Source organism: Merops nubicus, unplaced genomic scaffold (assembly GCF_000691845.1).
Source record: "Merops nubicus isolate BGI_N331 unplaced genomic scaffold, ASM69184v1 scaffold1889, whole genome shotgun sequence".
In the NCBI taxonomy this organism is placed as follows: domain Eukaryota; kingdom Metazoa; phylum Chordata; class Aves; order Coraciiformes; family Meropidae; genus Merops; species Merops nubicus.
Window position 1 is genome coordinate 13442 of NW_008632815.1, and position 13978 is coordinate 27419.

The 13978-nt window shown below is 39.2% G+C and overlaps 1 protein-coding gene across 1 annotated transcript; it reads right to left on the bottom strand.

The window, feature by feature from the left end:
* Positions 1–667: 667 nt before the first annotated feature.
* LOC103780336 (ras-related protein Rab-3C-like) lies at positions 668–13154 on the bottom strand (the record flags this gene model as incomplete). The annotated part of the gene is made up of 2 exons (XM_008948001.1): positions 668–855; positions 13030–13154. Coding segments are annotated over 2 exons (313 nt in total), but the record flags the coding sequence as incomplete, so codon positions are not given.
* Between the last annotated feature and the right edge of the window lie 824 nt (positions 13155–13978).

Below are 13978 nucleotides of genomic sequence, written 5' to 3' on the forward strand. Positions count from 1 at the left end.
GGTGGAATGAGAAATTTAGTCTGGTTTTGGAAAGGTATTAGGTAGACATGTAGCTCCTATGGAAATGTAAACATACTAGCTATCCAAACAAGATGAAGTACCAAATACCACTGGGGGTCTGCACTGAATACCCACATCCACTTGAAAACTCATAAGGAAGCTTTGTGGCTTTGGGTCCAGGAACTAACTTCTTTCTAACTTCTGCAATTTCCAAAAATAAAAGGGCTCACTAGAGGAATCTTTCTAAATTGATCTTCAGTCAGGAGAAAACATTAGTTGGATCAGGAAGCGTATTCTAACACTTTAGCCAACTTCCCTAAGGGCTCAGCTATATAATCTGAAACTGATGAAGGAAGAGTCAATTCCAGGCAAATGTGGTCTGAGGACATGGCACCAGCTGAACCAAGTGTAATGTAAAACAGTACAGAGAAGAGAGAAATTAATAGCCATCTCGCATGCAAAAGTGAGATGCTAAAAAATGGATCATCCTTTCAAGCTGAAAATCTCTCCATCTCCATACACATACTCGACCAGCTGCTGATGTAAAAGAAAAAAAACTATTCCCCAAAATAAATTAATAAGACAGTATAAATAAAGGCATGTAGACCATTCATAAATACTCTGTTGGCAACAGAACACACTGAAGCTGCCTTTGCTGATAGCTGCATTAACAGCCACAGTTGGGCTGCTGTGGAGGAGGGGTGTCCTTTAGCCGTGTGTTCTGCTTGCTGGCAGCAATGGTGGGATCTGTCTCCAGACTTTCCGACATTTTGTCACAGATGATATCCACAAGTCGCTCAAACGTCTGCTTGACATTAATGTTGTCCTTTGCACTTGTTTCAAAAAATTCAAATCCTAAGAAAATAAATAAAATGTTTATGATCAATACATATTTGAGTATCTTTGATAAATATACTTCTCTTAGGCAAGGAAGAGAGGAGAAACAGAAAGAAAATGTGACAGGACACATATAACTGAGTGATATTGGAAGAGCAGTTAAAACTGTAACACAATCAGAATAAGTACACTAGTGCCATTTGCCTTATACCAAGCCAGATAAAATCATCTGGCCCAAGTACATTCCCTCAGACAAATTCTACTTTAAAACAGTTTAATCTAAAAACTGACACCGGTTTGAGAGCATTGTTATTTTAGAAATGCCCTATATATACAGCCATTAAGAAGAAATAATTTACTGCTCCAACTCTGCTATGTTCCTCTGAGAATCATTCAGCTGTAAACACCCACTTCCATCCTGTCATTAGCCTGGTGCAAAAACAGACAACCGTGTTTGGAAATAACCAGGTAAAAAACCCAAGCAAGACAAGCAGAGATTTCTGCAATTTGATATGTGCATAAGTAGAGATGAATCTGTAAGACTAAAGGGCCTCCCAACCCCGCAAACCAAGCTAACACACAAAAAATAAAAAAATACACAAATCACATCTATTTTTACTAAAAAAACCACACAAATGAATGTAAGGAAGAAAACTTCCTTTATTAATTTATAAAGGTGGACTTCTTATCCATCCATTCCCAATGACTACCCCAAAGGCAAAAGTCAGAGCTGTCCTTAGCCCAGAAGGGACACTGGAAGCCTTTACGGAGCAGAGCCAGCTTTCCTGAGCTTTCTGCCCTCACTTGTCCCATGTCTCATCCTCCAAGTCTGTCTTCTTCACCTGGCCCAGGCTTCCAATGTCCTGGTCAGCCTCCAATCAAGCAGGCTTCTGCTAACAGTGGGTCTTCCTGTGTTCTTGCTTGCTTTGTAAACATTTTCTTTTTTTTTTTTCTTTTTTTTTTTAATTTGTTTGTTTTCTAAGCCTTTTCCTCCATGTTCCACCTTTCCCCATGGTTACCACATTGCCTGCCTGAGTGTTCCCTGGTAATTTAAAACTTTCTCCTACTTCTGTCTTTCTCCTTCCTATGAGTTCAATATTATAACAGTTTACAAAACATCTAATCAACTGGTAATTTCATAGGAGTGGCTTAATCTTTGCACATTATTTTGTTTCTTTCTGATTAAATAGGTATAACAATGTGCAACTACCACTGTGTATAGCTATGAGAAAAAGCCCAGTAAGAAAATGACAATCACTTAAAACTCTTGGCAGAAGGGCAGAAAACAGCTTTTTTTTTTTTTTTTCCCACTGTGTATGTTTTCTAGTGAATGGAATAATCTTCTGTTTTGAAAGGCTGCTTGAAATTTAAATGCAACTACTTTTATTACATTAGTACTATGTATTAAACATGTCATCTAACCAGGATGTATGTGCATATTCAGTCCTATAACTGCTTACAATTTAGCTTTTTCATGTTTGAGGACTAGCCTGGAATTACAGCAGACAATTATATTTAGCTTGGCATAATAACCCAGTATGCACTAATAACCAGTGCAAAAACTTATCTCTCTGTTCTGAATTTTCTTCATGTTTTTAATTTACATTAGGTGCCTTGTGCTAAATTGTCTCAAAGTGCTAAATAGTTTAAATGCACAGGAGCTAAACGCAGGCCAAAATTATTGTTCATTGGCAGTTTAGATTCTAAGAGGTATAATTATTGTACAGGGATTTGGTCATACAACTTCTATTAATATCATCAAGAAGTGTAAGGATAACCTCACAGGTGTGAGTACATATTGCTGTGAAAACATTTCTGCTCCACATTTCTCTGAAAAGCAGTAAAACTGCAGGATAAAAGACCAGAGGCTTGAATCAACATGGCATTGTTTTAGTTTAGCTTAGCTTACACATCTCCTTTGCTCTGAACTATAAGGAAAATTGGTAAAGCCAGTGTAGCCTCACTTGCTGTTGGCTTCAGCACTCCTGTAGAACTCCAGGCAGGAGATGACTGTTCAGAACTCTTGGAGACTGTCTGGGAGAAGGAAGATCCTCCACATTTTCAGTGTTCTGTGTTGAAATCTGCTGCAGCTTTAACACAGCAACACAGTCAGATCCTTCTATAACTGTTGTGTCAACTCCACAGCAGGAAGAATGCAGCCATTCCAAAGAGGAACAAGCAGGACCAAGGGGCAGAAGGGTTGAGAGACAGTGAGACGATGCTTATGAAATGGCACATCAAAGCCTTGGAGATGGCAGGAAAGAGCATTAATCTCTAAGACATATATGAAGGGATTAGTTTTTACAGATAAAATAACTAGCATATGAGATGATCACAAAATGGCAGGTAAGATAGGTAGGTAAGAGACCTTGACAGAGAAAAGCAGAAAATAAAAGGTGAAGAGTCACAAAAAAGAGAGGAGACCCATGTAAAGAAATTCTGTAACATGGACAGACTCAAGAAAACAGGCCCACTACTACACTCAGGATGTTCTGCATAGGAACACCATGAAAAACTTCAGAGGTACACATTTTCCAGGTAAAAGAGAGGCTTACAGACTGTTCAAGTACTGACATACTTATTGAAATAAAATATACACTGCAGCTCTGGTGAAACCTATAGAATTTCCATTACAATTTTGAAATAAGAAAGAAATTGCAGTCACAGTTATGGTGTAGCTGGTCATCAGGCTAGGTTTAGGTTGGATATTGGATAAAATTTCTTCACTGAATGTGTTATCAGGCAATGGAACAGGCTGCTCAGAGGTGGCTGAATCACTATTCCTGTATGTGTTTAGAAGACACGTAGATATGGTGCTTAAGGACATGGTTTAGCAGTGGATTTGGTAGAGTTAGCCTAATGGTTGGACTTGACGATCTTAAAGACATTTTCCAACCTAAATGATTCTATGATTCTATACACATGCCATCAACTTTTCATTTTTCACCTGAATGATTCAGGACCTCCTCAGCAATACCCTGAATAGAGAAGACAATGCACTGACCTGTGAGAAAGTGACTGAACTCCCAGCTGCCTCCAAAACAAAGTATCTGCTTTATTCTTTACAAGAACTGCACAGGTGGGAATTTTGAGCAGTTCTGGAGATTCCCCCAGGTATCCTCTGCTGTGCATAGGCCATCTGACAGGAACAATTTGTATGCTTAAATGTGCTGATAAGCATTCTAAGTAGATAGCAGGGCGTGCTCGTGGGCTTCCCCCAACAGATCCAGCTGCATATGAATGAGACACCTGTAGACTGTCTGTGGAAACTGTTCTCCCAGATGCAGAAATGGCCACACAGAAGAATCTTTTGAAGCCAGTTAAGACAGTTAAGAGATGCTTTGTGCACAGTTTATAAAGTAATCACTGCCAAAGGATCATATTATGTAGTGGGCATGTAGGATGAGCTGGATTACAAGAATTCAGCAGAAAAAGAGTTCAGAGAGTCTCATTTGATGCAGCTCAAGACACCATTGCACAGACCTTTACAAGAGGCTCCTGTTGCCACCTTGACAGCAACTGACTGTCCTGTGCAGGGCATGAAAATGGTCAGAGGGATGGAAAACTTCTCCTCTGAGGGATGAAAATCTTCTCCTATGAGGACAGGGTGACAGAGTTGGGGTTGTTCAGCCTGGAGAATAGAATGCTCCAGGGAGGCCTTATTGCAGCCTTCCAGAATCTGAAGGGGGCCTACAAGAAAGCTGGGGAGGAACTTGTAGTTATAGGACAAGGGGTAACCGGTTCAAACTGGAAGTGGGTAGATTTAGATTGGAAATTAGGAAGAAGTTATTCACTATGAGGGTGGTAAGACAGTAGAAGAGGTTGCCCAGGGAAGCTGTGGATGCTCCATCACTGGAAGTGTTCAAGACCAGGCTGGATGGGGCTTTGAGCAACCTGGCCTAATGGGAGGTGTCCCTGCCTATGGCAGTGGGGTTGGAACTAGATGATCTTTAAGGACCCTTCCAATACAAACCACACTGATTCTGTGATTCAGTTCCCCACATGAGTGTTACCTTATGCAAAAGATTTCTAATACAAGTTAGAGCAATGGTAGGGTTTTTTTTGTTTGTTTGTTTGTTTGTTTTTTTGTGGTTGTTTAACAGACACTCTCCTCGTGGAACAGTTTCAAAGAGATATGGAGCATATTTCCTACCAGAGTAGGTCTGAAATAAATCCCTGAATTCTGATTGTTTTCTTTTTGGTTATGGAATATTTTTCAGAACTTTTTGCTTGTGATCTCTCCTCTTCTGCCTCATCTTGCAACTATTTTACTAATAGTGCTTAGACACCCTAAGCTTCCAAAATGCCTATGTATGAGGTCCTCAGATCTATGCCTTTTAATAATTTCTTCAAAGTCTTTTTCCACTGCTCATTGTTAATGGTGAGAAAAGATTTTCCATTTGAGTATAAGCCTGGAGTGAGGCAACTCTGATGATGCTCAGGGCAGCACAGCTCAAAGAACAGAATGTTCCCATCACCCATGATGATTTGTACTGCTGATGTGGATGAGACTGGGCAGAGCAGTTTGTATTAATACTTGTTTATGCTTTCCTTCAAAAAATAAGGAAGAAAGACAGAGAGAGACATGTGCAAAAGGAATAATGTTCTGCACCCTCCCATCTTCCTGAGAAAATGTGCCATTAAAAGGACACACTAGCTAACAAAATTCCAAAAACAATACAGACAAGAGCTGTGCTAACGTTTCGCTGGCTGATCAGGAAGATCTGGTTTCAGAGTATTTGTCCACAACCAAGGCAATTTTATTTTATTTTTATCACCCCTGATGTTATGTAATGTTTAACAGATGTCCTCAAAAGTGCGTGTTCCTGCAATAAATATAATTCCTTGAAGACAAGCTTGAAATGTTATCCTTAGTGCTGTTCTTGTCAGTGCCTTGTTCAGTCCAGTATTTTGAGAAGCAGTAGGAGATTGCGACATCAGAGTAAGAAGTGGCTGCAAGAAAGACGCTCCCTTTGTAACACAGTGGTGTTCAAAAGGTAAAATCTAGGAAGCCATGGGAATGAATAATTTAATGTCATAATATATAAAGGAAAGGAGCTAATGATGCCTTATTTTCTTGGATTTGCACCCTAGGAGGAGTTCTGAGGGGCCATTGCCAGGCATTTATCTTCTTGCCTGCCATGAATAGTATTTAATACGGTTTGCATTCACCTTGCAGGCTGTCAGTCAAGGCAACTGCTAGACCCTTCTCTTCCGCTCAGTTGTTTGCTTCCTCAGAGCTTTTCATACCTTTAAAGCCTCTACCTCTCTCTCAAAGAGAGACAGACACGTGGAATGATTGCAAAGGTCATCTCTTTTAGGAAACTGGGCTGGAAGTAGCTGGTGACCTTTGATGTTCAAAGTATCTCCTACACCTGCAACTACAGTAGCAGATCTGGTGCTCTACTTTGAGGATCAGCTGGATGGGACCTCTGTTGTCCAAACAAGCCCAAGGGCTGGCCTACGTTAAGAAAACTATTAAAACAATATTAAGCCCCAGAATAGGACTTTGCTAATATTACCTCAGTGGAGAGTAGTACCACCACCATTATGGATAGAGCTACTGTAAACATTGCTAACAGAAATGCTTAAGATATTTACCTCAAATTTAGTGTGGCCCAATTTATTAAGAAAAAAATAAATAAAGGGGGACTTTCAGCTGTGACAGGATAGAAACATAGACTAGTTTAGGCTGGAAAAGACCTTTAAGATCATCAAGTCCAAGCACTAACCTAACTCTACCTGAAGTCCACTGCTAAACCGTGCCCCTAACCATTTTATCCACACAACTTTTAAATATGTCCAGGGATGGTGATTGGACATACTTTGGGGGTTGTTACTGGTAATGCTCTAGTGAACACCTTCATTTCCAGTCTTTCAGAATGTAAGGTTTCCACATAAATTCCAGTTGTACTGATTTTGGTTATGGCTTCCAGATACCTTTTAAATGAGTGTATTTGGGCAATAAATTAGATTCATGGCAAAGAAATTTTTGTTTGTTTGTTTACATGAGACATTTGTTGAACAAATACAATTCCTTGTTTCTCACTGTCATTAAATAACTCTCCTGTAACTCCTGAAGCTCTAAATGTGTAAAAGCAATGGCAGGGTGGCATTCCCCAATGCCTAAGCTAAAAAATAGTTAATATAAACTACAAAATACATAAGCTAAAAAGTAGTTATGCTAGAAAATAGTGAAGGATGGACACAAACAGGCATGTTCCTACACAACCCAATTGTTTTCTTTTTTAATGCAAAGTTAGATGCAGCCATATGTCCGTGCTCTTGAAGCTGCTGGCGACACTGCCTTCTGCACCATGGCCTCCAGCCAGCCATGGAGGCAAAACAGGACTTGCTGTTCTAGCAAGCTGTGTGCTGTTTCTGAATTGGAATGCCAAAATTACAGCCCTAAAAATGCCTTCTCAGTTGCTGCCTAAACTCACAGACTCCTAATACCGCTGGTGTACTCACAGATGCCTAATGAACACGCTATCTCCAAGGGCTCATAACCCAAGGCAAGTGAAGGTTTGCTCCAGTGCTGATGCTAGGGAGCTGCTGTCTTGTGCCCCAGCCCTGTCAGGATTTAGAAATCAGTTGTGTTCCTGCCCCATCTCATCAGCAAGCCTGGTCTTGCAGGCTTGGTCAGATCACACAGAAGTGCTGGATGTTGAATTGTACCCTGTATGACCACATGACACTGACAAATGCTCCACTTTCAGGCTTGCTGGGGTGCTAAATAGGTTTAATTTGAAGAAATCTAATCAACCCTGAATCATGTCTTTGGCATCTCCCCAGCACAACCATTATGCACATACATGCTGGAGCCAAGAACAAAATGAAAACAAACTAGGCAAAGCAGGCTGATTTTGGTTTGAAATGAGAAATTTTCTTTTTGTTTTTGGTGGAATTTATTTTCAAAGCACTGGGAATCAAGAGAAGAAAAGAAAGAAAAAGCTGAAAATAAAGACTTTAGGGAAGAAATGGCCCAAAAGAGATAAGAAGAGAAAAGACAGAGAGGGGAAAAACATCACAAGATATGCAAAATACGATTATGTGTTAAAATTTGAGGGATAAGATGTCTGCCTTTCTGAGTGACATGTTGTAGAGGCACAGAAGCCCCAGGCACTGCTGATGCTGGGGCACATAGCATTCAGAGCCTTTTGAAGGTGCCCTGAACGCACCCTGAGAGCAGCTTGAGAGCTGGCTTCTGACAGCCTTCACAGAAGGGAATGTTAGAGCTCATCCAGAATGGGCCTCTTTTGTTTTGTTTTCTGAAAGTGGTTGGTGGCCTCTCCGAAAGACACTGTGTGAGGATACATTTAGAAAGCAGGTGAATGAACCCTGAGCCATGTTCTGATGTGCTGGATACCCCCAGCCATGAGTGACTGCAGGTGGCAGAGTGTAAGTAATGTGGAGGCACAGAAAATTTGATGGGAAAAGCGCTGCCCTGAAAACTGCTGGACAGAGCATAGAGCCACAGGTAGTGGGTAGATTTGAGTGGGATATCACACTAGATGGTCACCAGAGGTCTTTTCCAGCCAGCATTTCTATGACCTAACAGCTCAGCTTCCCAGGACCTTAACCAACCTGAGCCAAAAAGGTGGGATAGGACAAACAGGACCTTACAGAAGAGATGGCCAGACATTTGAGGCACATCTTGCAGTGCCTCTCTAGTACGTGGTAGAGCGTGAGCACAACAGGCACGCTTTGGACCTATGGCAGGACTGTATATTTGCAGCAACCTTAGGGGCTTTAATCGTAAAGGTAAAGTATATTCTTTAGTGGCAGTACTTGCAAGTCAAAGCTAATGAGTGTTGAAACTATTTGTGGTTCACACATAGCAAATAGTTGTACAGAAGCATATGAGCAAACAAACAACACACATAAAATTATGTACCTAGTTTGCAAGTACACCAAAATGCCATAAATTGAGAAATTATGTCAAACTATATACGCCACTGTCCATTTGCACGTGCAGTTAGTCTATTCAAAGTTCTGTGCACAACTCTGCCTGCTAATCCTTTTACAGAATGTAGATCACAGTATATCATACAGACCATGAATAAAAGGAACCAAAAAATTCATGCCATCTGTGAGTCATTCTTTTTATTTTGTGTTGTAACAAGTGACACCAAACTGTTTTGAATGTATGAAGCTTTGAACTCAGCTGAGATGTATGAGATGCATATGACAGAAAAGCTGTGTGAGTGATGCAGCTGGCAAGGGTACATGCATTTTGTGTGCAAGAATATCCAAGCCTTTTTTATTAAAATGCTTTAAAGCATGTAAGCACTGACTATATTGGGGTTTCACTCAACAGCCATTGCATGTAGTGCTCATAGCAAACATTCACGAAGAGACAAAATAGCATAAGGATTATGTTCCATACCCTTTTTTGGTAGTGACTAGTGCATAAACTTGTTTAAATATGTTTGCTGTGATTCCTGGGTCAATATTAACATTACGTTAATCAGTTTTCTCACCTGATTGTTTTGTCACGTTTCTATATTTTCTCAGTGTGGTATCTCTGTGAGGTTAAGTTACATGACTCAGATGAATTTATTTGTTCCTTTCTGTTTTCACCTCATTCTAACATTACTTTTAATAATGCTATTATGTTAGACAGCCATGAACTAATTTCTGAAAAAGGTTGTACCACTTACACAAATTACTGAATAGGTTGAACAGGAATGGCTAGGGTGTGAGATGGTCTTTCTGTCTGGAACAAGGAAATAGTCTGGGTATTTCAGCTTGGAAACAAAGTGGGGGGTATGATAAAGGTCTCTGAAACCAACAGTGTTACTGAACAGGTAACAGCAAACAATTGTTCACTGTTTCTCAGAATACAATAATAATTAAAAAACTTCAAATAAAACTAGCAAGTGGTCAATTCAAAGTAGAAACAGATAACTTAGATAAACTGTGCATATTTAAAGGATGTTGTGGATGGTAAAATTTTATATGATTTCAAAGACATCTTTGGACAACTCCATGGAAAAAAAGTAATGCAAGGACTATTGAATATAAAGATACTGTCTTTGGTTCATGCAACCTACAAATATCATTTCCTAGTCTGGAAAAATACCACCGCATGTTTGCCATTTGTACACTTCACAAAGTACCTGATTCTGGCCATTACCACAGATAAGGTAGTATGTTGCCTGCAGCTATGATCTGTGGTGGTACTACAAAAAAAAAATCTAAAATGGAAATAAGACAAATCCTGTCTTCCTAAACATTCTGTTGATTTCCCCTTAAGGTCATATCTGGTTTTCTTAACCATTCCTTCTCTCTTTTGTGAATTGTTAGCATTATAAGAGAGGTACTCAGAGCTACTATAGGATACTTGACTAGTTTAGCCAGACCTTCACAAGTAATGAGGTCTATTACTGGTTGATCTAAACCACTTGTTTGGGTTACACTTGAAAAAGAAGCCAGCACTGAGATTTAAAGAAATGATTGATTACATCTTGTTAAGAAAGGCCACACTTTTCAGAGGTCAACAGCCACAAAAGAAGCCAAATTTTCCAGTAACGCTGTTCTCAACAGGGGGCTGTTTCCCAGTGGGTTAAATGCCCAGTGCTTTTTTTGACCTTTTGAAAACCGAGACCAAAGTGTACATGTATTCATTTTCTCAGTGACTTCAAATAAACCAAGTCTGAAAATAAAACCACATTTGAGAGCAGTGTTTCACAATGTGTTCTTCTTACAGCAGTCTTGAGTTGTGCTTGCTTGTAATTGTGGCTGCAATCAACATTCAAATCATGACATTCAGCTGGCCCACACTCTTAAAGCGTCTTGCTGGACACAAAAATCTATATCACTATTTTTAAAACTTGCCCACAAGAGGTGTTATCAACTCACTGGCAGAGAAAGAAGAGAGTCCCAAATTTTTGACACATGCCCTTCAAACTGACTAACATGGCCAGAGCACTTACTACAATTTAGGGAAACTTGTTCTGCTTTTCCTGACACCACCTCCTGCATTCTCTGAGCAGATTTAAGAAATCATTGCAGCTGTACAGGAAACACATAACCATTTTTGTCTGCAGTCTGTGTATAGTAAATGTTATACTGGATCAGAGCCACAATTTATCCAATACAATAATCTGCCTTTGAGATAGTCACAGGACATAAATCTGAGAGGGGAAAACCCCAGAGGATATGAAGGAGGAAACAAAGGATAATCTGCTTCCCTAACTCTTGAATTCTAAATCCCAGGAGTTAGAGTTTGCTTTAAAGCTTGAAACATGAGTTTTCATATCTATTTATTACTCTTTGTGGTTTTTGATTGTTTGTTGTTTTGGGGGTTTTGTTTTGTTTTAAAGCATTGGTTATTACAGCTGAGGTTTCTCAGCTGCACAAAGTTCCTTCTTGTCTTGCTAAATTCATGACCTTGGGAATTCCTGTCAGCTTAATGCATTAATCTTTCTGTAGGAAAATAGTTTGAAGAATAGAAATTCACATCAGTCATGTGACTTTAAAAAAAAAAAAAAAATCTTCAAACTCTACATTGCAAATTGTTTATCGCCAGACATCTTAGTGCCTGGTCTAAATTTGGGGTAAAAGTAACATTTCTTGGATCTCTTTCTCCATTAAATACATTTTTCTAGCTCCTAGTAGAATGAATAAATACTAGAAATTCTTAGAGAGGGAGGAAAAGATTATAGAAATATATATGACAGGCATTTCAGCAAAGAAAAATATCCTCTGTTAAAGCAGGTGCAATGGTAACCATTTTGGTTTTGTTGCAAACAGTTTTAGAAACTCAGTTCTTCACAAATGTTGGCAATTTTTCTGGATATAATCTGCTTTAAAATTTTATCTGCCACCTTTCAAGGTCTAATTTATGGCCATTTTTAATGTATACTTTTGAGGTGTCCTTTCACACATATGTAAGTAATGCTTATTTAGACAGATGCAGTAGGAAGATAGGTTTTTGATGGAATTATTTACCAGGACAAGCAATTATACAACTAGAAAAATTATTTTAAAAAAGGCCATTGAGCTATGAACATACGTGTTAAGAACCACCAGAACGGGATTAGAGTCAGCACAGGTGGCATCATGTGAAATGCCACCATCTCCCTCTGATTCAGTGACTCTTGTAACCCTTTCCCCAAAACACCTATAAAGAAATAATGGCAACGACATCTTAGTTACACATGTTCACCAGACTGAGCCTTTACGGCAGTTAATTTTAAAAATAATAAGAAGCACATGCTCACTGCAGCACAGAAACTGCCTTCTAGTGATGCCAGGGTTTGATTTGTATGCCTCCTGAGCATGCTGTCTCCAGATCAGCAAATCTGAAGGCAAAACACAGGCCAGGTAGTAGTACTGTGATGATGTTCTAGACATTTTCTATTACAGTTTGGCCAGTGTCATGTCAAAAACATTTCATGGTATGAAAGGATATAATTGCTAGGCAGAAACAGAAAGAACAGAGAGATTCACAGCTCCTTCATTTTTTGTGTGGACTTTTGCCTCTCGGAGGGAGACTTTATGAAACATAGGTCCATGTTATTTACACCTGTGTAATTGTGCAGTAGGTGAACTCTTAGTGGTGGGAGTTGGATATTGGCATTTTTCTTTATAGATTATTTCTACTGGAAATCATAATCCAAATGTTCTCAACTTGCAAAAAGGTCTAGTTCACATTTTGAGTAAGCTGCTTCTTCTCTCTCTCCTTTCCTCATTATTTTTGGTGGTGTTTTGTTTGCTTGTTTGTTGGGTTTTTAAAAATTATTTTTTCCCTGGCTAGGACATATCTGCCCATTGCTGTATCTAAATATACTGTGTCTATACAGACACATGCCTAAACTTCCTGCTTGCCATGAAGGTCATAATGTACTTCCTATCTAAGAATCTGCAAAGGAATGTTTTGTCAGATAAGTCTTTAGCCTAAGCCAGTCTCTGGGCCACCACTGGTCTTGTGGACACTTTTAGATGACAGACACATCACAGCTCTGCATAAGGTCATCCCTGGACACATGCCCATTCTAATAATGTTACAGTATTAGTGAGATCAATAAGGACAGTTCAGACCTCAGCCTGCAGAAACAAAATGGTGGTGGCATATGACTATTCCCTTGCAGTGAATGTATCAATGAACATTTCATTACAACTACTGTGGCAATTAATGACATTACTTTGTGCATTCTCAAAAGCTTTTGTCATTTCTATTCTTACCAAGTTGCTCTGCTAAATGTTTGCCTCTCTCCGTGAAGATTACCCGTTCATCCTCCATGTCACATTTGTTACCAACCAAAATAACCTGGGCATTATCCCAAGAGTATGTTTTGATTTGCGTTGACCTTAAAGGAGAGACACAGAGAGAGAGAGAGAAGTCAAAGCAAAGCAAATTCCCCTTAAATCAATTTTAAACAGAACTGTAACAAGACAAAAAAGACAATACTGATTTTGACATCTAGGGTAACATGATTCCATTTAATTCTGGATTTCAAATAAACTAAGGATTATCTGTCAGGAATGATTATTACAGGGGTAGTATTAACACAGGTTTTACTTTTGCTTGTAAAAACAACAGTCATTCAATATTTTCTCCTGCCATCAATATTCTTCCTATATTTTTTGAAATAAGTGGTGACACTTTCTCCCACACAATCAAAAAAAGTATTTCCATGTATTAATGCATACCTTGTCATCTAAAACCAGAGCTTTGAAAAAAAAATCAACAGCTTATTAATTTATTGCCTTTCACCTTTTAAAATCAGGATCTAAACTTATCACCAAAACTTCAAAGCCATTCTGTCTTCCTTCTGTTGTTTTTCTCCACCATGTTCCACTATAGGTCTTTGACCTACCAGGATGACAGTAACATTTACATTGTGCATTAAGCTACGGTCAGTGGCTGACTTTGAACTTCAATTTACCTTCCATTTAAATTATAGAAGCCTATAGAAACTAACCTGCTTAACTACACATTTAGGAGAGGGTGTCCTGGAAGGGAATTTGGTTATGTATAAGGGACCTAGGTCTCTGTGAGAAAAAGATGAAATAGCTTCAAAAATATGTCACCAAAGTATTTTGGAGGCTGCTGTGTGTGGGTGCTAAGCTTGCTCGTGACCCCTTCTCATAACACAGCTGTTATGTCAGTCTTCACTGCAAAGACCCCCAG